This window comes from Condylostylus longicornis, unplaced genomic scaffold, assembly GCF_029603195.1.
Source record: "Condylostylus longicornis isolate FDR11 unplaced genomic scaffold, ASM2960319v2 ptg000010l, whole genome shotgun sequence".
NCBI lineage: Eukaryota > Metazoa > Arthropoda > Insecta > Diptera > Dolichopodidae > Condylostylus > Condylostylus longicornis.
In genome coordinates, this window is record NW_026577979.1 from 18,870,512 (window position 1) to 18,895,977 (window position 25,466).

The 25,466-nt window shown below is 22.7% G+C and overlaps 1 protein-coding gene across 3 annotated transcripts in view; it reads right to left on the reverse strand.

Annotated features, from left to right (window-relative positions):
- Positions 1-3,288: 3,288 nt before the first annotated feature.
- Positions 3,289-25,466, reverse strand: part of LOC129619137 (solute carrier family 41 member 1) — an 85,303-nt gene continuing 63,125 nt past the window's right edge. For 2 of the 3 annotated variants that reach the window (XM_055534230.1, XM_055534231.1), the window contains 7 exons: positions 12,693-12,985; positions 11,049-11,373; positions 10,810-10,956; positions 10,593-10,740; positions 10,288-10,493; positions 10,046-10,194; positions 3,289-5,977 (listed from right to left, as the gene is read on the reverse strand). In XM_055534230.1, coding sequence (XP_055390205.1) covers positions 5,765-5,977; positions 10,046-10,194; positions 10,288-10,493; positions 10,593-10,740; positions 10,810-10,956; positions 11,049-11,373; positions 12,693-12,985 — 1,481 coding nt within the window. In that variant the 3' untranslated portion in view covers positions 3,289-5,764. Of the gene's footprint in view, positions 5,978-10,045; positions 10,195-10,287; positions 10,494-10,592; positions 10,741-10,809; positions 10,957-11,048; positions 11,374-12,692; positions 12,986-19,390; positions 19,860-25,466 lie in introns of those variants that run through there. The other variant, XM_055534228.1, reaches the window with a different exon arrangement.

Here is a 25,466-nt window from a genome sequence, read left to right on the forward strand (position 1 = left end):
CTTTATATTAGATATTTAAAGTTATTTATATTTATTGTTTTTATTTGTTCACTTAATGGCATGTACATATTTCATATTTTTGGTGAATAAAATTAGTTTATCTTCTCCTTTCTATAGCCTCAATAAGTTTGAAATAATAAATTGTTTTTTATAACTCGCAAATTAATTATATGTACATATATTTACTCGACTTCAAAAAGAAAGGTTTTGCATCCTTTTTTGTTGCCTTTACATACGCATTTACGAATGTATGTTTATTTTATTTTTCCTTTTTATATTTTTTAATCATTTCACAGTTTGTTCGCGGATTTAAAGAATTCTTAATGCATTGGGTAGGTACCTTTTTTTTAAAGGTAAGCTTTAATTGTGAAATTTTTACGCATTAAGCCTGTGAGGTGTGATGGGCGTAATTTATTTATGTAAGTCATCGTACAGATACACACTATCATATACTTACATACATATGCTGATTGCAGGCGTTTTAATAATTTAAAATCATATGGGATATTTTGATTATGATGTTGTTCTATCTTGTAATTTTTCTCTTAGTAATTTCTTGTTTCAAAGAAGCTTTCAAATAAATTAATAGACTAAGTAAGTCCAGAAGGCAATGCGAGAGTAACATCTTAAAATCAACGTTGAACTGTAGTAATGGTAATAAAAACTATTTAGAATTACTACGTTTTGATGAAATTATTAGAGAAATCAAAACAGGTAAACATTATTTTTCTTGATTTCGCACTACTTTACCATACTATACACCCACTAAAGTTTAAACCGTTAGGATGTCAAAAATGGGTAGTTTATTTTTGTTGAAATATCACTGTGAATAGTTTTTAATAAAAGAATTAAAATTTTGAAATTGAAAGAGTTTTTTGAATTCTTCTAAAATTTTTTATGCCGTGAACGACTGTGTAATATGGTTTACTATTGAATGCATCTTTGTATGATATTTCTTATGATATTCTAAATGATAAAAAGGCCGTCATTGAGTTAACAAAGCTTAGTAAACTTACATAATAAAATATACATATGAGTAAGTTTTTGAACAAATATTTACATTAATTTATGGTTTAATGTAGGGTGCAGTGTGATTTTGCGGAATTCTTTTGTTTTTAGAAGCACCGTAACAAGAAGCTTTTACATTTAAAACATTGTAATATCAATATATTAAATTTTTTTTTTTCTTAATATTTTTTGAAGAATAATTTTTATAAGAGTCTGCATCTATTTGCTTATTTTATTCATGTCGGAACTGTGCAAAGTAATGCTAAGTCAGGGAAAATTATTAAAAATCAAGGTAAAGCAAAATATTATATTTGACTATATTGAAAAATCTAGTTAGAAAAGGGATTTTCAGCTTGTACTTAAGGTTCGCGTAATATAATACAGAGCATGTTAAACTCAATAGACTTTGACGTTTGCATGTTGGCATTGCATATTGTTAAGATTTTTATAATGCGACGTACTATTATTTGATAAGCCTTTGAGCTTCCTTAATACCTTTTGAGCTTTAAAACTTTTTAATTTCTATTAAGCACTTTTCCAAAAAAATTTTCGTCCGTGGATATGTTACAAAACTTCTGTACACTATACATACATATATGATAGACAGCTGAAATATTACATATGAATAGATTTTTACTAGAAACTTATTTACTAAGAAAATTTTTATGTATCACGCCTCCGCTAAAAGTTATAGCTTCTAAAAGTTTTAAAAATGTCATTTTTGGATTATTTATTGTAACGATACAACAAATATTTTTCAAATTCCGCAAACACAGAAAAGTAGTGTCTGGTTTTTTCTATCGCGGCATAGCATAGTTGAGCATGGAAATGACACAATGAAATTAATCGTTTTATAAAACTAAATTTTTAAAATTTTTACCGTTTTTCTACAAGACCATGTGTTATTGGGGGTCTGAAATTTTAGCGACCTTTAGATGTTAATAAATTGTATACACATTTCGCTGGAAGGAAATTTTCTTTCACCTTTATCCACTTTCACTTAAAATTCATAAAATTGAAATTTGAATTTGGCAATTTATATTTCTGAAACTTCAAGCTTTTCCAAATTTCTACAAATGCAGAAAGCTGACGGTAAATACCGTACCATCTTAAAATAATTATTTTGCAATTAACCCTTGAATTTAATTTTGGTTTTATCTCATCCTACACATATGCAATAAGTTGAAGTATTTTTAGTACATGAATCAAAGTACATAATTTAAATAATTTAGGTATTAGTAAATTGTTTTTAAGAGCAGTATTTTCACTTATTGAAGGCAATTGGGCTACTTTACAAACCAACTTGATTAGCTTCTACTTTTTATTTTAAACAAATAAAAGATAACCTTTACGAAAAAAAAGAATATAGTTAATTTAAAATAATTAAAAATAATATTTTATTTTAATACTACGAAATTTTTCTTAATATTTTAATTTTGTTACAATATTTTTACTAATAATAAAACTTAAATTTTAGGAAGAAAGGAAAAAAGGAAACCTTTAAAAAATAAAGAATAAACTTTTGCTTTAATTCTTACTAACAAAAGAAATTTTTTTAATAACAAATAACGTCCTTAAATTAAGTTTAACAACTTTTTTTTTATTTTTATTGTTTAATTTCAAATTAATTTTAAAGTTTTTTTTTTAGTTTAATTAAATTTTTTTTCATGTACATAAATTTAAAATCATATTTTTGCCTCTTTTATTAAATTGTACACCATTAGATATTTTATACGTTAGAAATTATTTATAATATGATGCAATGATGTAGCCAGCTAATAAGAATTTTAAAACTTTTAAATAGTAAGATTTTTAATATGATAATTGATTTTTTTTAAATATAATTGATAAATATTACAGAAATAAATTTAAAATCATAATCAAAATTTCTGTTAATTAACAAATGTTTAAATATTTAATGTAAAATTCTTATAGTTATAAATAATTAAGAATTTTACAATAAATAATTTAAAGAAAATTATTAAACAATTTTGAAATTATTGTAAATATAAGGAAAAAAATTTAAAAATAGTAGTACATTTTTTTGCATTGTTAATTTGATAATTTATTTATGTAAATTAGCACACAATTTTTTTAAAAAATATATTTTAATTGATTCTTCTACATTTTTTTTAAAGAATGTATCCAATATAAGTCAATATTATATTACATTAGAAATATTATAAAATATTTATATTATTTATTAGAAATATATAATATATTTATAATATATTTAATTGATATATTTTATTAGAAATTTGATTTATTTTTTCTTCTAAATTGAATTTACTGAGTTTAATAATTCCAATTCCAAAATTGAATAGAATAATTAAATATTTACACATAATTAAAAAAAAAACAACGTCAATTAAAACAAAAATGGTATAGAATTGTGTTAATTTCATATTGAATACTTATATTTATACCAGAGAGATTCTTTTCTATATACGGATTTTAAACATCCATATTCTCTCAGATTCATCACCCGAAGTGATCGAATCTTATTCAAAATTATTGAGATTTTCAGTTTAAAATTTCAAATTTAGAAATTGATTTTATTCTGAAAATAAAAAAAAAAATTTGTGAAAATACTGAATTATTCCACAAATGAGGTATTTAACCACAATATGGGAACACATATTTTGAATTTAAATTTTGAAAAATTTTAAATAAGCGATTATATTAATTTTGGAAAAATTCTAATTGAACGAAATTAAATTGATATAATCTTATGTACTTAATTATATTATGTACATGTGAGAATAAATGAAATAATAAAATAAGAATTCAATATTCTGAAATGTTAAACAATATTTTTCTATTAAATTTATAAAGGTGAAGAAATATTGAATTTCAATTCAAATGTATTCAATTAATGTAGTTGTTTTCGAAAATAATACTTCAATAATAACATATTACACAGTATACTTATTAAGTATTGATTGTAATAAATATAAATGTATAAATAATGATTATGTACTTTTATTTTATAAAAAATAAGCATTAATTAAATTTTAATAAAATTAATTTACATTATTGTATTAGTAAATTTTATTTAATTATTCTAAATAATTTCAAAATTCAAGTTTTTATTTTCATATCGATTTTTTCATAGTATAATACAAGAAAATTAATTAATTAAATTTTAAAAAATAAAAATAAAAAATATTGTGTGCTAGCTATAAATAATTACAATATTCAATATTACAAGAATACATAAAGAAAATTCTATATACATATATGTATGTATGTAGATATAAGATGGAAAATGTTAAATAAATTAGTAAAATTTTAAAATGATTAATTAGAAATTTAATTGATAAATTTCTTTTATATTTTAATTACAACAACATAAACATTTGAGTTTTTTTAGTTTTCTCTTTTTTTGTTTCGATAGAATTCAATATAATTTTTATAATTTTCAATTTTAATTTTTTATTTTTTTTTTGTATATATATATTGTTTTTTTTTGTTTTGAATAAGTATTTTTTTTTAAATTTTTTTTATACACAAAATATATAATTTTTATTTTTATTTGCTATCGTTTTGATGCATTTTAATCTCTACTTGTTTTCTCTACATTTCTATTATTATTTTTGTAATTTATTTTAATTATTTTCTTTACATTTATTCTTTTTAATTTATTATCATAATATATACGTTATTTTTGTATATATACTTTAAGATATATTGAGAGGTGATGGTTAACATTTTATTACAGTTGAAAATATAGTGTCTTTCTTATATAATATATTCCCATTTATACATACTGTAAATGTAAATTTTAATATAGAAATTAAATAATGAGGTAAATGAATATTTAATTACATTTTGTTAGTTTAATCCGTTTTAAAACAGGAGATTTTGTCAAAAATAAAAAAAAAATCTTTTTTAATTGCGATTTTTATTACTGTACTCCAATAAATCATTGATGTCTTAATTTCTAACAATTTTTATTGACCTGTACATAATTTACAATTTAAAAATTATTTATTTTTTAGACCACAATTATAAGTAATGCAACAGGATTGTATCCCTTTGAGTCATTCTTGTGAGTTAACAAGTTTTGTTTATTATACATTTTGGTATTAAACTTAAAAAATAAATTTAAAAGCAAAACTGAATTTAATGTTTTAATTATTTTTTATTTTAAATTAACATTGAAACCTTGTTATCTTTGAATTTTAATTAATTTTTGAGTAGCTAGATACAATCAAATAAATCTATTGCAGATTTTTTAACATTAAGACATGCTTTTCGCCACAATGAAAAAAAATTTTATTATATTTACATTATGTATATATAGGGTATATATTTTATTTAAATATTAATAAAACTTTTTTATTTCTCGAAGTGAAATTTTTTTCTCTTAATCCTTTGTAAATTAATGTGCATGTAAGCATTATAAAATATACATTTATTTGAAATTAAGTATGTATTATTTAAATACATACACATTTTATATAATATATATAGGTATTTTTAATATACATTTTATACATTTAAATAATTTTATTAATAAATATTAAATTCATTATTGTTTAATTTTTTTTTGTTTGAAGTTACATGTATATTCTTAAATTACAATAATAATTAATTAGTAAATACATATATATTTATATATATAGATAAAAATAAAATTAAGCAGTCCTGAAATGTGTATGTGTTTGTGTGTGTGTGAATTACATAATTGCTGTTTTCTATTTTTCTTCTTTTAATATACATTATTTTATTACATAATTTTATTATAAACATCTTAATTTGTTAATATATTGTTGGTTAGGCTATCTTCTTTATCATCGTAATCTTCGCCAATTTCATGCAAGAACCAAAATGCAACTGCTAATAAACTGGATCCAAATAGATCACCTAATGCTGTTAAATATGGTATCGATGAATTGTCTGGATCAATTTTCCATTTCCACATTGAATGTGTAATAATATGAGCGATATACAATAGTAGCATAATCTAAAAATAAAAGTAAAATTTAGTGTTTAAATTTATGGCGCATTAAATAGAAAAAAAAAAAATTTAATTAATTGAGAAATTTTTACTTTCAATTGTTGAAAGTTTTATCAAGATTAATTAAAATTGTACTCGTATATGAGTTTTGAATAACAAAAACTTGAGTTATTAAAATAGCTTAAATTTTTTTTCAAAAAATAAACTACAAAATTAAATTTTTTATCAATTTAATGATTCGGAAAATTATTAAAATCAACGCAATTTAAGTTTCCTAAATAAAGAAGAAATTATTAAATAAAAATTTTAGAATTTTTGTGTGAAAGAAATTTAATTAGTCAAATGTTTTGATGAACAACGATCAAAACAAGCCAATTTTCACAGTATCTTTGAGATACATTTATGGGACTTGTTGGAAGCTTTAAGACCATTCGAAAAGTTTTTTAAGCTGATTTGTGTGTATAAAATGCCATAATCTTTAAAGAACGTTAATAAAACCATCAGCATATTTTCAAGCAGTCAGTGGGAAATTTAGGTTTTTGTCATATATTACATTCGTTTCAATTTGGTAAACAAGTATTGGTAGGCACTGATAGAACTTGGTAGGAAAAATAAAGTCATTATATTGTTGACTATTCTACGCATTGTGGCATCTATTAGAAAATTAATATCCTTACAAAGATTGAGGCGGTTTATTAGGCTTGCGTAATGTAATAAGACATGTAAACATGAAAAATGAAAATATGTAATAAGACCACAGCAGGAGTATTAGAATGGTGAGCTAGTGATGAGATAGGCAAGACTTTAATTTTTATTTTATCCCGAGGAAAAATTTCCTATTTTTCGTAGGTTAATTTTTACACTTTGAGCAACATTTATATAAACAATTTGAGGCTGACAGAGAACTTTTTGTGCAGATTTTGCCATGAGATATTTTTAACAGTTAACTGAAAATTTTAATTGATATACTCGTACATTTTATTATATATGTAATGGTTAAAAGAAGAATCAAATCCAATATATTAAAGGCATTTATAATTATAAAACTGTTGAGTGGTCAGTTCTCAAAATGAAAATCTTATAGAATTCGATATAAACAATGATATTTCCATATATACAAGAGCATTGAAATTATCAAATTTAAATGGGCCTATATCGATAAAGTTTTCTTTAAAATGATTTGCTTATGAAAATAAACCGTAAATAGAAAAACGGAAAACTTAAAAACATGTTTTATCCGAAAATCTTATCCAGAAGTATAAAGTGGATATAATTGAAATTACTAAAAAAAACTATGAAATATTACACTTAATTCTTTGAAATTATTTGGAAGTAGATATGCATAGGTGTACTTTTGTTATTTTATTAAAAATTTTAATTTTTAGTTAATTTAGCGTTATCTTTTGCTATTGATTATAAATTATTATAATATTGTTTTTTTTTTAATTGGAATTAATATTGTAATTTTTTATTAATTAATAAAATTATTAATAAATTTCCACATTTTATAATTGTTTTTAAGCTGAACACTTCAATTCAGCAATTGTCTGTATTGATACTATTAACATTAATTTCGTATTATATTGTCGAACTTTGATTAATAGCAGATATAATGCATAGTGTTATGTATGTATGCACGTTTATATTGTTCAATAAAACATGAAATTATTTCAAAATTAGTCATTTGGTTAATCCTTACATGAACTTGAAAATAATATTCATTGTGTATTTGTGATTAATCATTTTAACGGGAAAGTGGTCACATACAGATGTAAATAAAAAAAAAAATGTGATAATGTGTATTTTGTTCGATTGTTTAAAATGATCTTAATATACATAGTTATATAAGTACGAGTATGTACATATGTAAATAAGCTTTTTAAGCCGGTATGTATTTATTTTTGGTATTTATGAGCTGAATTTTATTTAAATGTACACTCAATTCATAAGTTATAAGATAGACGTTTGTACATGTTGTACATATTTACTGTTATTTATTTTCTGTTCTTGTCATTTAAAGCAATTTTTCCTTGAACAAGCGAAAATACTACTGTTAAAAACATGTGACATTATTTAAATTACTCTTGCTCATGTACCACAATAATTTCAGCTTTTTATCATAAAAGGAGTAGAATTTTTGTAAACAGACACGAGGACAGAGGAACGGACGGCTGAACGAATGGCCGGGCAGACTGAAACTAATAAAAACTTTCCTTCAAATTTTTTTGGAAAAGTGTTAAAAAGGATCAACTTTACATTATATAAAATCAGTTGTCAAAAGGCTCAAAAAATCTCTTAAAAATGGATAAGAAGTTTTTTTTAATTTCATTTAATGTAAGGACGGTGTAACTAAATTGAATTTTACATTGAGAGCAACAACTACTATTTTTTTATTATATTAAGGAGAAATTTCCATCTTATTCATCATAATAGCACATAATTTAGTGCGTCTTAACAAATCATAAATTTTTGCTTAAAACCAAGAGTGGCTCAAAAAGAAAATGGTTTGCGTCTTAACTTAATATTAACTTTTGATAGTCTTATCAAAAGTTTAAATTTAAGGAAATTTTTTTAATCACACGTTGAAATTAAGCTCTCCAAAAAAATTTGATTAAGTCAATTTCATTCTATGTTCGGAATCAATGAATTCAGTTGTAATAAAATAATTTAAAAATTATTAAAAAATTATTTATTGCCCGTAATACTAAATTACGATAACAAATTACAGAATTGCTTAGGTTTTTTTTATTAAAAACAAAACAGTTAATTACAAAAACGTGCAATTTTATTATATAGGAAGAATTTTTACTATTTTTGTCTAATCTTTTGTCAACACTATTACAATAATCCGTAAATTTTTACAAATATTTTTATTACATTCCAATAATAATTAATATTTTATATTAAACTAACCTATATACATATGTATGTATATATTAAAAAATATTTTATATAGACACAGTAACAAATTAAAATTTCAATGGAAATTTTTAATAAAATTATTAATTTTAAATTAAAAATTAATTTTCTTATCTTAATGGTATGTGTCTATGTGTATAAAGGCAAACAAAATTATTTTAATTAAATTAAATATTTTTGAAAAGAAAGGTGAGCCTAAATGATCTTAAATTTTGATTAAAGTAATTTTAATTTTAATCAGATTGATTTTTTAAATTCTTATGAAAAAATTAAATTATTGAAAATAAATCTTTTATGGTAATCAAAATATTGAGGCATGTGAACTTTGTTCGAAACAAGGTTAAAGTGTCTGTTTTTCTTACTCATTTTGAAAAAAAAAAGGTTTCCATTGATTTTGTTCTCCAGATAAAAAAAAAAATTTATTATCAAATTTCCAATTAAAATGATATCTTATTTACGTGTTTATTAACCACTGATAAGATTTTCTTATTTTTCTATTGCCATGTTTTATAGTAGGTTTTAACGCATGTTTATAGGAATTTTGAGATTTGATAATAGTAAAAACAAAAGAATTAATTGTAATCTATTTAATTAAAGTAAATCGTTATCAATTATGTATAAAGAAATTTGTAGTTAAGGGGAAGAAAGAATATGCAAGTGAAATTAATTGAATATAGTGAATTTCTAAATATTTTCTTTCAGACCTTTGTCAACTATCAAAAATATTTATTCTTGACAAATTGATCTAATTTTTCCTTTTTTCCCTACCGGCCATTGAAGTTTTCTGCTCTTATACTCAACATACTTGCAAAATTTATAGAGCTAAACGTTATTAAGAGCTCGATAGCTGAAGGTTCCCGAGAAACACCAAAATTTTTTTAATGCAAATTTTTTGAACGGAAAAACCCATTTGCTTATAAAAGAATTTTTATTTTATCTTGAACCGCTTGGGAACAAACGGTTCGAAGTGCGGACCCAACATTCGTTCAACAGTTTAGCAGTTATGTTAGATAACTTTTTCATTTCAGCAGAACATTTAAGTTAGTTTTTAATTCATTTATGTTATAAACTCAAAACATAAACATATAATTACGAAAATATTCTTAAATATTGGCATAAAAATTATAATTAATAAAAAATAAAATAAAATCTTACTTGTATTAAACTCATTGATAGATATGATAATATAAATGGATATTGAACTGTTGATTCGCCTTGATGAATCCAATCAGCAGCAAATATGAATACAACTTGACCCGGAATTGACATAAGTATTAAAATTCTAGCAGTTTTTGCATAAGGTACTAGAAAATATTTAAATATAATTTTAATTCTTCATTTGTATAAGTTTATAATGAGAAATGAAATATCAAAATTTGTTTTAATTATATATGTACCTCCTTTGAATAAAGCTCTCCACGGATATTCAAATATTTTAGTATATGGTGGTATAATACCAATAATTGAACTTTGATGTAACATCGTTGATATTCTACTAGCCTGTACTGATACTAAATTACCGCCAATACCATTAATAATTGGCTGAAATACAACATAACCTTTGTATACACGAACAACAGCATCCAAAACAAGACCACCCAAACTAAAAGTTTTTTAATAAATTTAAAGAAATTATTGTTATTTTATTTGTTTAAAATAAATAATAGAATATTGTATATATTATAACTTTGCGTAGACTTACCCGCTAATTAATAATGCCGACAATACTGGCGTCCAACCTGTTGTTAAAACTGGTCGTGTGTACTTATTACGAAATACTATTATTGTCCATATTGGTAATAAACAAAAATACACTCCAATAACAACATAACAAATCCACAAATGTGTATCTAAATAAAATAAATAAAAATTTAATATAAAATTCCAAAAATTTTAATCGGAAAATAATTTTAACTTACTTATATGCATATATAGTCGAGATGCTATAAAAGAAAGTAAACTAATTGAAACGACATCACCGATTGAAGCAGCCAATGGAGTTGCCAAATTATCGGGATTCAAGCGATATCTTTTCGATATTATTATCACAGCCACTAATACAAAATCTTTAAATAGAAAACAAATTGAGAATAAATATAAATTATAGGTACACTCACTGTTTTATAAAAAAATTAATTTGAATTTTGTATATTGGTACCTAAAACAAAACAGGACGATGTTGCTGTAAACATTGCTGAAGCCATCATTAATACCACATGATCAAATTCAAATTTATTATGTAATGCAGCACCAACACATACAGCAAATATTGATACAATAAATGATGCCACTATTGCCTGCACTTGAACTAATGATATATTACCAACAATCATATGAAATACTTCTTTTTTTGAAGACATTAAACCTAAATTTGCTTGAGTTGATAAACGTGATGCTAAACACATATCTAAATTTCCTTTTAAACCAAGTAATGAGGGCACTAATATAAATAATTCAGAAACATGCTCAAATACCTCCCAACTCTGCAATAGAAATATAAAATAATTTAATACAAATAATATTTTATTAAAATATGTTGATATTTAAAGACTTGATCACAAACTCATATTTTATTACTTATATGAAAACTCTGTTTGTGTACCGTGTTTTGTAATTAATTAAAATTTGTCTACTTAATTGCTCTGAACAATTAAATAAATTTCATTGTTTATCACATTAAAAATAATTTGCAGAACTGATTCAATGTTTACAAAAGTTTAATACGGAAATATTTTGGTGATAAAATCATAGAGCCTTAAATTTTTTGTTAAGCTTATATTGAAGCAGAAATATTAAAAAAGATGCAAATGTGTAAATTTGAAACAACAGGTAGGTTCAGTGCATTGTTAAATTATTGAATTATAAATTATTGAATGCATATATGAATTTATAGCTCACTAATGTTTTTAATTGTTAAAAAATTAAATTGAAATTTTTCGCGTAAAAATATATTTTAGTTATTCTTAGCGATATTCTAGCATATTTTAAAAAAAATTGAACGAAGAATATTTGATTAAGTGATTTTTTTTTAATTTCATTATTTATTTATATAAATTTTTAGCAAATTGGGTCAATTGATTGTTGTATTTTGATAGAAAATATCAAACCACTTGCATTTGTTATCTTTTAATGTGACAGGCATACATTTTGTGTATTTTATGTTATTTTTACAATTTTTATTATATAATTTTTATTTTTATAATTGATAACATGAAAATGAAAATAAACAATGAAAATCTCCTCATAAAATTGTATAACAGATCAACTGTATAGCCAAAGAACCGACTAAAGGCAGAAAAATAAAAAAATTTTTCTCCTCGAATTGAAATTCCTACCAGCGGCCTACCGCCTTCTATGCGGACGCTCTACCAACTGAGCTACAGAGCCCAATTTTGAGCAAAACTGATTTTTTCCATTCTTTAGACTTTACTATGTATTATTTTTGCTGCTGATTAAAATATAGGCTCTGTCACAGTTAAAATTATCCAATAATTAATTCTGCTTATGCTAAAACAAAAGTCTTAGTTAAAAATCTAACATATTGTCTTCGGTTACACAAAGCAGGTTACATATTTTGTTATTAAAAATACTTCTAAATAAAACGTATATTTTGTAATAATGACGAAATAACATTTAAAAATTCTAAGACGATTTTCTGCGACTTTAAAAATTCTAATTTAGGAATTTAATTAACATGAACTTAAATTGAACTCTATTTGGAAATATTACGATAATTTCAAAAGGTTACTTAAATTGTGCAATGGTTTTTTTTATTATATAAAAATTGTAAAATTCAACTTACATCTACTCTTCCTAATATAATACCAGCACCAATTGTACCAATACCAGCTAAAAAGAATGGTACAGCTACTTGTAATGTTGTATGCCACCATTCTTCATGCGCAATACCAGGTCTATTTAATGCTATTTTTTCATCATTACTATCATCACCTCCACTTCCACCCCCAGTCCCCCTCAAACCAGCCTTATCTGATCCTGGATCAGGCTCTGATGATGCTATGGACGTCGTAATGATTGAGCTTAATGAACCAGTTGTTGATTGTGGTAAACCTGACAGTTTGTCATTGTCAATGTCTGTAATGGTATTAAATTAAATTTTTTTTTTAATTTTAATTATCATAAAAAGAAAAAGAAATTCACTGAAACAAAATTAATTTGTAAATTTTTTTATTTTATTTAGTTTTAATATGATTATCAAATTAACTGTTGTTACATAAATACCCACCACATTTTTTTTATAATATTAATTAAATAAAAATAATATTAAAAATATAAAATTACGGCAAAAGTCACTTAAAACAAAGGGTTATTCTTATAATCATGCTTTTTTCTTTTATTATTTTTTTTATCTTAAAGTAAGTGAAAAACATGCAATTGGGGATTACAAAAATTAATTATAGTGAATAAGTTTAGTTTCGGGGACAATTTCTTAAAGTTTTTTAAAAAACAAAATTAAAATTATTTTAAAAATTATAATTAAAAAACAATAATTAAAATAAAAATATTAAGGAATAGTAAAAGAAAAGCAAGAGTTTATATATAAAAATTTTTAAAATAATTTTTAAGCTTTTACTTGACTTTTTATTCACATTTTCTTATTAATGTACGAGTGTAGTTGCAATTATTGCGTCTAAACAAGTAAACTATAAGTTCAACAAGATCCTATTACATTCAGAAATTTCTGTAAATCTAGACTAGTCTTCTTCTTCTTTATGTTTTTTTCTTTAGGTCCTTTTTATTTATTTTTGTATATTATAAATTAAATTTTAAAGTGAGGCGAATATAATTTATGCATCCTAAAACGAACTGAAAAGTTCAAAATTCAATGAATAATTGACAAAAATATTTGCGATTTCCAAAAAGGCGAGAAACTACAATTAGCTACAAATTTATTTTGTTAGAAAGAGGAACGAAAAACAAGATGTTAAAACGAAGTATCAAGAATAAGACCAGTCTGGAGATAAGAATTCACTACAGCTGCAAAATACGGAGCACTATTACTTCGAAAAATGAAACTATTTGAAAATTAAATATTGAAACTATTACTTCAAATACGTTTGTATTGTTAGATCACTTTCCCGTAACTTCAGTTTTTCGAAGAAACAGTGAATTGTCATTATTATTTAATTATGTATTTTTATTTTCTTAAAACCTTCAGTAAATAAAAATATTAGTAGCAAAGAGTACAATATTATTCCTGAAAAAAACAAGTGACAAAACAATTTTATTTTAAGCACAAGCGGTTTAAGCATTGCTATTAGGTACTCTACATTGTATAGGCTTATTGAAGTTTCTTTGCTATCTAATATTGCAGTTTTTTTTTTGTAATATGAATTATAACACATTATATACATACATAAAGCTTTATTGTTCAAACAAAAATATATTTGTATATTTTATTTCAAAAATAAATTATTAGTGAGTTTATTCTGGTGTTCACGAAAGTTTTTTCAAAAAAATTAAAAATGATGGAAAAAAATTCAAGACTTCTACTTAAAAGGTTCCAATAATTTGTAATACTTGATGTGCAAAATTAATATTGTGGTTGCTTACCTATTGTGATTATTATAAAACAACAAAAAGATTTCGGGGGATTTGAAAAATTAAAAAAAAATCGTGTCTATTTCATCTACTTTTTGAATAAACAAACTAAATTTTCACATGATATTAAATCTAACAAATTTTATTTGTAACTTATTTATTTTATAGGTACTTAATTATTTAGAATTAAATAGTTCTCTATAGTATAGGAATACTATAGATCATAAAATCATACATATGTATATGTCAATATTCGCTTAATTTTGCCATAATGTCATAGACGCAATCAATAGCAAACAGTAAAACCATTTTTCACAGTTGATATTGTATAAAGCATTTTTTTGTCACTTGTGATTTAACTTTTAAAAAAATTTAAAATAAAACCAAAATTTATCGCCGATTGCGTTAGCAACGTGTAATAGGATTAATGGTGCCTTGAAAATTCATTATTAATGACAATTAAAAGAATTTGACATACTGAGAAATGAACTCAGTATACGATAACTGCTTAGAAGCTAAATGTAAAATATAAATTGCAGTACTGTATAATTACCACTAAACACTATATAATTACTAAAATGCACTACATTTGCCGAACTTTAAATTAAAAATAAATTTCAATTTTTGTTTACAATTTAATAATCCAAATGGTACTTGTAGCGGAACCTTTTAATTTACAATTTATTAAATTATGTCTAAAATTTTTTAAAATCGAAATTAATATTTTTAATTATTTTTTTACTAATAAGAAAAATTTGTCTTATTTGTCATGAATTAATTTTTAAAATACTTTTAAGTAAATGTACAAGTTCAATTTAAATGTTATTGAGAAATTGAACAATAATTAAGTAGTTATACAACACATCACAATAGTTGAAGCACAACTGTTTTGACAAGAGCCTAAAAATATTAATTTATAATTTTTAAATTACATAATTATTTTTAATAGTTTTTTGTAATAGAACAAAAAATTTAGCATGTATTTCAAGTTATCATTTGAAATAATTATTTTTTTTTATTTAGCAATTTTATACTTTCACACATTGTTAGAATGTACATGAATTAAAATTAAATTATTTTCAAAACAAAATTTCAAATAATTAATTGTCTATTTTCAGAATGACAATTATTATACAATTTGTTCAGTTTTTGCTCTTTGACAAAATTTAAAAATATTGGATAATGTTTTTGGGTAATTGTAGATTTTCTGTTTTTGGTATGGTTTTTAAATTTAAGTTTATGTTATTAATAAACTTAAATTTAAAAACCATACTGTTAATAAGATGTGACCGGGTGTAACTAATTACGTAAATGATTGCTTTTAAAACACGGTTACCGAAATAAATTAAATTTTTATTTTATTATAAAAAGTATATTACAGTTTTTTATTAGGTACATTTTCAGTAAATTATTTAAAAAATATCCAACATGATTTTATTTTTAAATATGTGTTAACAAATGTGAAACCCTTGCACAAAAATGTTCCCGAAAAAAACATTTAATATTCAATTTTCAATAAATTGATTATTAAGATGATATGATCTCTAATCTGAGCAATGATGCATTGCTTATGGCATCGTTTTTTTAACTGAAGAGTCTCAGGTTCAATCCCTGGTTAAGGTACTTTTAAAATTATACTTAATATAGCTCAACGTACAATATTATAAAATAAAAAATTAGTGTCAAAATTACTTTCCATAAATTTATAACATTCTTTTAAACAAAAACCTTTAACATTTAATACGAGTATAAGGGAAAAAAACTACGGTCGATTGGTCACCACGTAGTTATTTCATTGCTTTGTGAAACTGAAGCTTGATTCTAAAACTAATGACACTAAGAACCGCAAGTTCGCCAATTCCTACATGTGTTTACAAAGCTTGTACATCGTTTAAGATACTCGTATAAAGTTGACATCAAAGTCCTTTTCTAAAAATGTCAGATTTTTTGACAATTTCCGACAAATTCCAAGCTTTTGTAATTAATCTTTTTCAAATTTCCATTCGATCCATGGCGTTACTTATTTAATAAATAAAAAAACATTATATACTATTTTAAATTGCGCAGTTATTAGCCGGATTGGATCATTACCTTAGCGGTTTTTTATATGTGCTCATCCTAAAATCAGGCAATAATTATTTATGGCAATTTGGCTAAATTTTGGTATATTATGTAATCACAATAATTTATGTGTGTGTGTACAAAAGATTGTTTTTTTTTTTAAAAAAGTGTTCATTTGTTTAAGTGCAACACGCTTCTTTACCAATAATGATTTAATCCGAAATTTCTTTACATTGTAATTACTTAATAGGTGTAGATTTCGTTCTCAAAATTAAAAACACGTACATCATATTAATTTAGAACCATTAAATAAAAGTTTTTAAGTCCTCATATCTTTTTAAACCTCCTTAAAAAATTTGTACAATATGTGTAAACAGTAAATTCTGTAAATTATGAATTATTTAAAGTAATAATTGATAGATTAATTAAAATTATGGGAAACAACATGAGGGATGAAGGGGATATGCATCAAGACGATTCAATGGTTTCTTACGAAAAAAAAAATTATAATATTCTCATTTATTCATAAGAGGAAGAACGGACAAACAAAGTACAGTAAAATTAATAGAATAAAAAATAGTTTACAAATAAATAAATTATTTTGAGTATTGTAAAAATTAATTATGTAAAATTAATAAAAAAGAAAAAGATTCATGTGCTCTTTAGAATTTAAATAAAGGTGCAATTTTATATAAAAATCTTAAAGTAGTAAAATGTTGTTTGTACCAGTATTGTATATATGTGTATTTGTGTGGATATTTCATTACTGTGTGTATGGGCATGGGTGTAAATTTTATTAAATAAAATATCGAAATTTTTATGCTTTAACAACATAAGTAATGTAAGTAAAGAGTCGTCTATACATTATGTAGGTGTACATACTTCAGTACGCAATGCAAAATTATTTACATAATTACATAATATGTACAAAACAATAAACATTGCATTTTGTCGAAGAAATTATTAAAAAGCAAATTTTTTTATACAATCCAAAATAAATTATTTAAAATTAATAACATTATGTAAATTTATTTTTGAATTTTCAAAAGTATTTTGTTATTTTCTTTTACTGATTTTTGGTATAACAATATAAACGTCAGCATAATTTATATTTGAATAGAATTCTTTTAACGTGTTTTGCTACCCATTTTGTCACTGGTTATAGTCATTCCTTGCATGAAAAGGCAAAATTAGCTTCTTAATCTGTCTAAAAACGCAAATTTTTTGGTCTTTTTTCTATTACTTGAATATTTAATTTACAAGTTAATATTTATTTATCGAATTAAATAATTAAGTTAGTTTAAAAACCATTTGAAATTTAAAAGAGTTTTGGTACTACGTTTGCGTTCTAATTTACCCGAAAAGTGTATTTCTAAAAAGTTTCAAATGTTATGTAGCATAGCATATATGTAGCTCGGAACGTAAATGTGAAATTTCTGAATAAATTTATTAGAAATTTCACTTTTACGTTTAATAAATTTATTATTAAATTGAATAGGAGTGTTAAACACCCTTAAAAAGAACAAAATTAATGTAAGCATGCATTATTTATGTACAATATATGTGAATGTATGTAAGTTTATAAGTTTTTTAAATGTATTTTTAAATAATATTTACAATCTAGTTTTATAGTGTGTTTCTATCAAAATATAAAAGCCTTATATTGTAGTATAACAGTTTTGTGTAATAAAGTGTGATGCTTAGTGTAATTATGGTTTTATATAATATAATTTGTTTTTCCAATTAAATTCAAGTAAAAAAAATAATAATATTAAAAAGTTTAAAAATATGACTATTATCAGTGTTACTAGTTTAACACAATTACAATCATCTATATGTAACTCTTTTTACTTTTGATATTTTCGACATAGAAGTATAAACCCTTACAATTGATTCAGAAATGATAATTGAGTTTGACAAAATCTTGAATTTATAAACAAATTTTAAAATATATATACTTATGAGCAGTTTCAAGTCTTATGTAATCATATATTGATTGTGTTTGAAGCAGATTACATAAAGTAGTTAATCTTAGTTATTTCGAAGATCCTCAAATATTTCGTTTGTAATAAATGTTTTATTCGAAATCGAAGATTCCAAAAAATTTGGCGTGTTTAACTGCGTTTGGCTGTAGCCAAATTTACATAAGTTTGCCTAAACAAGATGTTGAAAAAAAGTATTAATCAATATTTGATTTTAATTAACAGATGTTTAGTTTTAAAAGTTTGACTTTTGAATAATTGAAAGCTAGGCAGAAATTTTTCAAAAATACATGTTTTTATATGGTTATTTATAAATGTTAGTAGATATTTAAAAGTTAAAAGTCAAAACTTAAAGAGAATTACAATTGAAAAAGAAACAAGGAAACCTCGTACACTGTCGAGGCATATGGAACTCCTTTCACTTTCAATGATGAGTAAAGAGAATTTTATTACATAATTCACAATCTTGCTTTAAAATATTTATTTCTTCCTTTTTTCCCTAAATTCCAGTTTCTTGAGCCGGATAGAATATAAATTTCGGCATAAATTTTTGGTTTTTTCCGAAAATCTTTAATTTAGATTGAAGCAGTAGCCGACTTATACTGAAGCAGTAAAATCAATTCTAATAACACTGAATAATTTTATTATAACAAATTAAATATCTGAATAATAAAGATAATAATAAATAAAAAAAGAAAAAAAAAGAGTATTTTTGATTTAAAATAAAAATATAACATTATTTTTGTATGTACTAATATAAAAAATAATAAATAAAATATAAAAAGTTCAGAATTGATAAAAATTTTATACTTAAAAAAAAGAGAGAAAAAAAAAAGAAAAGTGTAAAAGTTGTATATAGTGATTAATAGAAAGAGAGAGAACAAATTAAACTCACCATTTCCATATATTGTAAATAATTTATATTTATCATCTGTTGGTGTATAATATCCCGGTATTCCATTATTACTGCTGTTTTTGAAATTTTTATCACCCGTTATTATTGTTGGAATTTCGCTACTGTTATTATCATAATTATTTTTAAATATATTATTATTTCTTTCGGTACTACCTCCGCCACCGCCACCACCGTCAATTTCCCCACCACTTCTACCACTTTCCCCACCATTCTTACTACCGTCTTTACTACCGTTTGGAATTAGAGGCATTTTTTATTTTATTTAATTTTTATTTTATAATTTTAACGAAATTTCAAAAAAACGAAAAAGTTTTTTTTTCAGTAATAATTTAAAAAAAAAAAATGTACAAATTTAATTTTTAATCTCTTTTTTAATTAGAGTATAATAATATCATAAAATTGTTATATAAAATAAAGTGCGCGTTTAATTATTTACAAAAATAAGTTTGTAAATTATCAGATTGAAAAAAAATAAATGTATAATGTACGTTTATTTATTTATTTGTATTATTAGTGTGGATTTAAAGAACAATCAAAATGTCGTTTAATCCTATCAATTGAAATATGTAAATAATATATATATATATATATATATATATATATATACTGCTATATAATATATTTTTTGGAATATCTTAAAGCCTTTTTACATTTAATTTAATTATAATTGAAAATTAATAAATAAATGTATACTAATTATGAATATTTATTGTATTTTAATATTGAATATTTGGAATACTGTTGGTTCTATGTATATATTTATATATACATGTATTTTTTATGTACATATAATTTTATTTAATTTAATTATTATTTTATTTAAATAATAACAATAATTAAAATTAATTCTTATAAATTTTTTTTATATTTTTAATTATTATATGTACATAAATGTTTTATTTCTAATTTTTGTTTTTGTATATATATGCACTTAAATTAATATTAAATACAAATTTTTGGTACTTGTTTTATTTTTTTATTGGAATTGAATTTAATTTATTTACAATGAATATTTTTTTTGTGTTATATTGTCAAAATTAATTATATAAATATATATACATATGTATAATGTGTTGATTATTCACACATTAATTTATTATAACTATAATTAAATTAATAAGATATATATATATATATATGCTTCTATATATTTTTATTAATAAAAAAATTGATAATGATTTATCGAACATAGAAAGAAAAAAATAAATATTTAAAATAATCTGTTATATACACAATATATAAATATATTTACGAATGTATATAATATTAAAGTATCTTGCCGAAGTAAAAAAAATGTAAAAAATTACTTTTATATAACGTTTTTATTATTATACTATTACTGTTATACAATACGATAATTAAACGATAATTTAATTTTTATAGTTTTTATAAAAAAAAAAACTAAATACCGAGTATTTGTACGAAAATTTATATAACGTAAATTTAACGTTACCGTAAATTACTTTTCAATTAAAAAAATAAAAAAAAAAATATTTCAATATTTTTATTTATATGTAAATATAATTGCCGTTGCATGGGCTGTTTATCTTTTTAAGTTTAATAACGGGGCGTTCCGCTCTTATTGTTGATATCCCGTAATTTTTGTACAATTAAATTACGTATGTATTTATGCGCTGTTATGCACTAATTGTGTGTGTATAGAAGTAAAATTGGATTTTTTTTATCCCTATATAAAAAGCTTTAAATGTTTTATATTGTTTTTCTTTTGTTTTTGATATTTTTTTGGGAAGGATTTATATATATAGAGTGACTTTCAAGCGAGTAGTTCACATCTTTGCTTTGTTGATTAAACGAAAAATTTGGCGATCCCTTGTTAATTTCTTTTGTTTTTTTATACTTTTTTTCTTTTGAAAATATAGATATAAAGCTCTTTTATACCTCTATATTATATATATAAACATAAATATATAATTTAATAAAGATATTTTTGCTTTGCATGTACAAAAATCTGTCATAAAATTTGCAATATAACAGATTTATAAATTCTTTTTGTATTTTTACTTATATTAATTTTATCTATTTGTGATTCAGTCACCCGACCGTTGATATGGCTGCAAACGAAAAAAAAATTATTTTCCTTTTTTATTTTATTTCAGTTTAAAAAAAAAAAAAACAAATTTTAGTTGGAACAAAAAAAAAAATTCATTTTTTTTAATTCATTTTGCACAATTTTATTTTTTCAATTTTTCGATTTTAATTTTTACAAGAACAAAATATTTTCAGTATCTAATTAACCCTAAAAGGGTTGATACATTTTTGTTATGTAATATTTTTTTAAACATTAAAAGTTTTGTATGGTTTTATAAATTTTTATATGACAATTTCTTAAAAATATTTGCGATAATATAAAATAAATTTAAATTTTTCACATGTTATTCAGACTTATTTGAAATATTGCCAGTACCTAAATAATTAAAAGTAACTAAGTAGATTTTTACAGTCAAAAGTGTTGTCACATTAGTACTGTTAAACAGTATCTATATGCAGGTCTTAACGTCAATTTGAGAATTCAACAATTAAGTAGTTTCGAATTGCTAAATAACTGCAGTTGACGCTTCATTTGCATTTGATTAGATTCTGTTTTATTTTCGATTATTTTTGGTATTTCGAAAAGGGATTAATTATATGAAGATGCATTTTTATTCCATATATTTATAACTAATTTGTAATATTTTACTTAATGAAGTATTTGAATGAAGAAGAGCCAAACAATATTGAATAGATCAAAGAAAAATATGGTATTTTTATTCATCTTATTCACGAATATAATTTTGCACAAAATTATATGTGACTTCGAAACAATTCACCATTTATTATTGCAAAATTAAATATTTCTTAAACGATTCTAAAGCTGCAATAAATATATTTCAAACAAATTATAATTGTCTGACTTTAAAACTGCCGCATGGTATCAATACACAATTCAACTTATGAGTTTAGTTTAGATAACAAATTTCTGCAACTAATTTTCAAAAACAATGCAAGTTTAGAACGTGTTTAATTTTCTTTAAGAATTCAAATGTGAAAGTAAATTACAGGGGCATGTTATTTTATATAATAAAAAAACGCTATAATGAATAATAAAGCTAATCTTGTATCTAAATCCATAAATTATAAGTGTTTTTTTTTTTTAATTTAATTTCGCACAAACAAAAAAGCCTGCTACTTCACTTAAAAACGAAACTTACCAGGTGCTATTTGATGTCAAACGAGCACGTTTTTAAAAAAAAGTTGACTTAGCTTTTTTCTTAATTTTAATTCAAAATTTATTTTACTTGCCTAAAAATTTTTATAAGTACAAAAAAAAAAAAAATAGCCCAAACATTTAATATTTTTGTTTTCATTTAATTTGCTTTGTAATTTAATGTGTAGACGCTAAGCTTATGAAATTCGAGTAGTAGTATAAGAGTTGTAATTACAATTTATCATATGTATTATACATACGTATTATCATACGTATGTATACGATTCATAATTATATTTTGTTGATTATTTAATTTTTGCTAGACTGAAAATAGTAAGTAGACGTCTACGTTATAAAATATGCTTCAATTTTGAAAAAACAAAAAATTATGCTAAGTTGCATAAAAACGTACGTATAAAGCAACAACATATACTCGTATAACAAACCTATGTCAATAAGTATATAAAGGCGCGTGTCTAACTTCTTTGTTAGTTTTATGATCGTATTTTATTTATTTATTTATTTATCTCTCTTCTGTTATTGTCTTATCTTAGTTTTCTTCTGCTTTGTAGTGTTAAGCTCTTACATTATTCAAATAAAGTTTCAGCCCATATAGCAAAATTATTGTAAAATATTTTATCTATATTTCTATTAGATAAAATTTCAATTTCGTTTCAGTTCTGTCCGTCAGAATCATATATAAAATTTACACTTTGTTTTTGTGTATGGATCAAATTATACAATGTAAGTATAAGATTTATAATTATGTATTTTGTTTATTTTAAAAATCATATAAGATTAAAAGAGTTAATTATGCTGAAATTCCATTAAAATTTCTATTACAAATATTTGATAAATTAATTTTTATTTAGTATTTATTCAACCAAAAAATTTTTTCATATAAAGAAAATATATTATTATTAAATGAAATGATACTTTAATAAAAAATAATAAAATATTATCTTAATATATATTTATGTGTACGAGATTACATAAATTCTAAGTTTTTGAGATTAAGTTACAAATTAATGTATAAATAAATGATTTCTTCTATTTATTAAGTTCTATTCTACAAAAACTAAGTATACATTTCGTTGTTTGTCTGATTAGTGTATAGAAACAAAGTATTTTGAATAGAATTTTATCATAAAATGTGTGATAATATTAAGGACCTGTTTAAATATCACAGAACGTGACAAAAACAGAAGTTTTAAATTAATTTAAATATAAAAGTTGTGTATGTATTAGCAATTATTTCAAAAAATTTGTAGTAAAATTTAATTCCTTTTGGTTTTAAAAAATGTAGTTAAACGTGTTAAATTTACTCAACATTATAAAAAATTAATGTTGTTTAGATGCCTTACATAACGTCCACACATAAGAATGCTTATGTTGTCGCAATATTAAAGTTAAATTCTCATATTAACTTATTATCATCTTACTTTTAACAAAGACTACTTATATTCTAAAATTGGTGAAGATTTTTGAAAAATAATGTGTTTGTATTGTAAAAAATTAGTATGCCCAGTTTTACTATTTCTATAGTGTGTTTGCTATATACTTTATACTATTGACTTTAATTTTTGGACATATTTTTTGTTAAATTTTTTGAATTTCAACGTAACAATTGAAGCGGTAAGTGGTCAGAGGGGTCAACTTACATTTGCATTGTGACATATTTTTTCTTTAACAAATTGTAAAACTATTAATTTTTTGTTACTTATCTACTATGTGCACTGTCAATTTCGTCTTTTATTAAGTTTCTAGTTATAAGAGTAATCACAGTTGAAAATATATGAAATTTAATGATGTTCTATCCGAAAAGCTCGATTTTCGTCAAAATGTTGGTTAACCCCTTTGTAAATAAATAAAACTAATCTATACCAATATGTTAAAAAAAATTCAAATCTGCTTTTGAACTGAAAATATTATTTAATAAAATATTATTTTAAATCTGAGATGCATAAAATTCAAAAAGAACATTTGTTTTTCAAAAAAATAGCTTTTACAATATCTGATTGCGCATATTGCCGGCAACTTAAATTGCTCTATATATTTTTATTATTTATAATTTTATGGTGAAAATATAAAAAAAAGTAATTTTACATCACGAACTCATTTTGTGTAGTTTTTCTTTTTACATTAATAAGCGTTGATATTAAAAGTATAATTTCACTCAGCAGGTGATTGATTGGACAGAACAAATTTTATAAACAATAATAGGGTAATCCCTTCTAGTCTAACTGCATATAATCATGTGAATAAGTAAGCTGATACATATAAGTGCTTTTAAATAAAAATAAATTATGAACGAGATTTCTAAAATCGATTTCAAAAGAGTTTTTGCACAAACAATGAACGAAACAATTATGCAAAAGTTAATCTTAATAATAAGGCTGTTAGATAAAGTGCTAATATAAATGGGGATATGTATCATAAAAAATTCTACGGGTCAATTAGAAGGCCTAAGGGCCTAAGGGTTTATTATCGCCATACGTTTTTTTCCCTACGCGAAATATAAACAGACTTTGAATATAAACAAATTGATTTCGGTTAAATAAGGCTTTTTAAATTTATTTTAGACGTTAATAAGGCGCTTAAATTTACTGAATTGCTTTAAAAGATTTATCATAAAAAAGTTTTCTTTCTAAAACGCTTCAAAATTTAGACAAGATAATTGTTCATCCAATAGTTTATTTCAGTGTACGGCTCAGTGGAGGTTTGCATCAATAATAATTTAAGTAGTGTAAAGTCTAACTGCAATCTACATAGTGATCTATATAGTAAAAAGTTTTCAATTTTACGAGTTTTATATATTCCTAAAAGGGTACACTGTATTTCTATTAATAT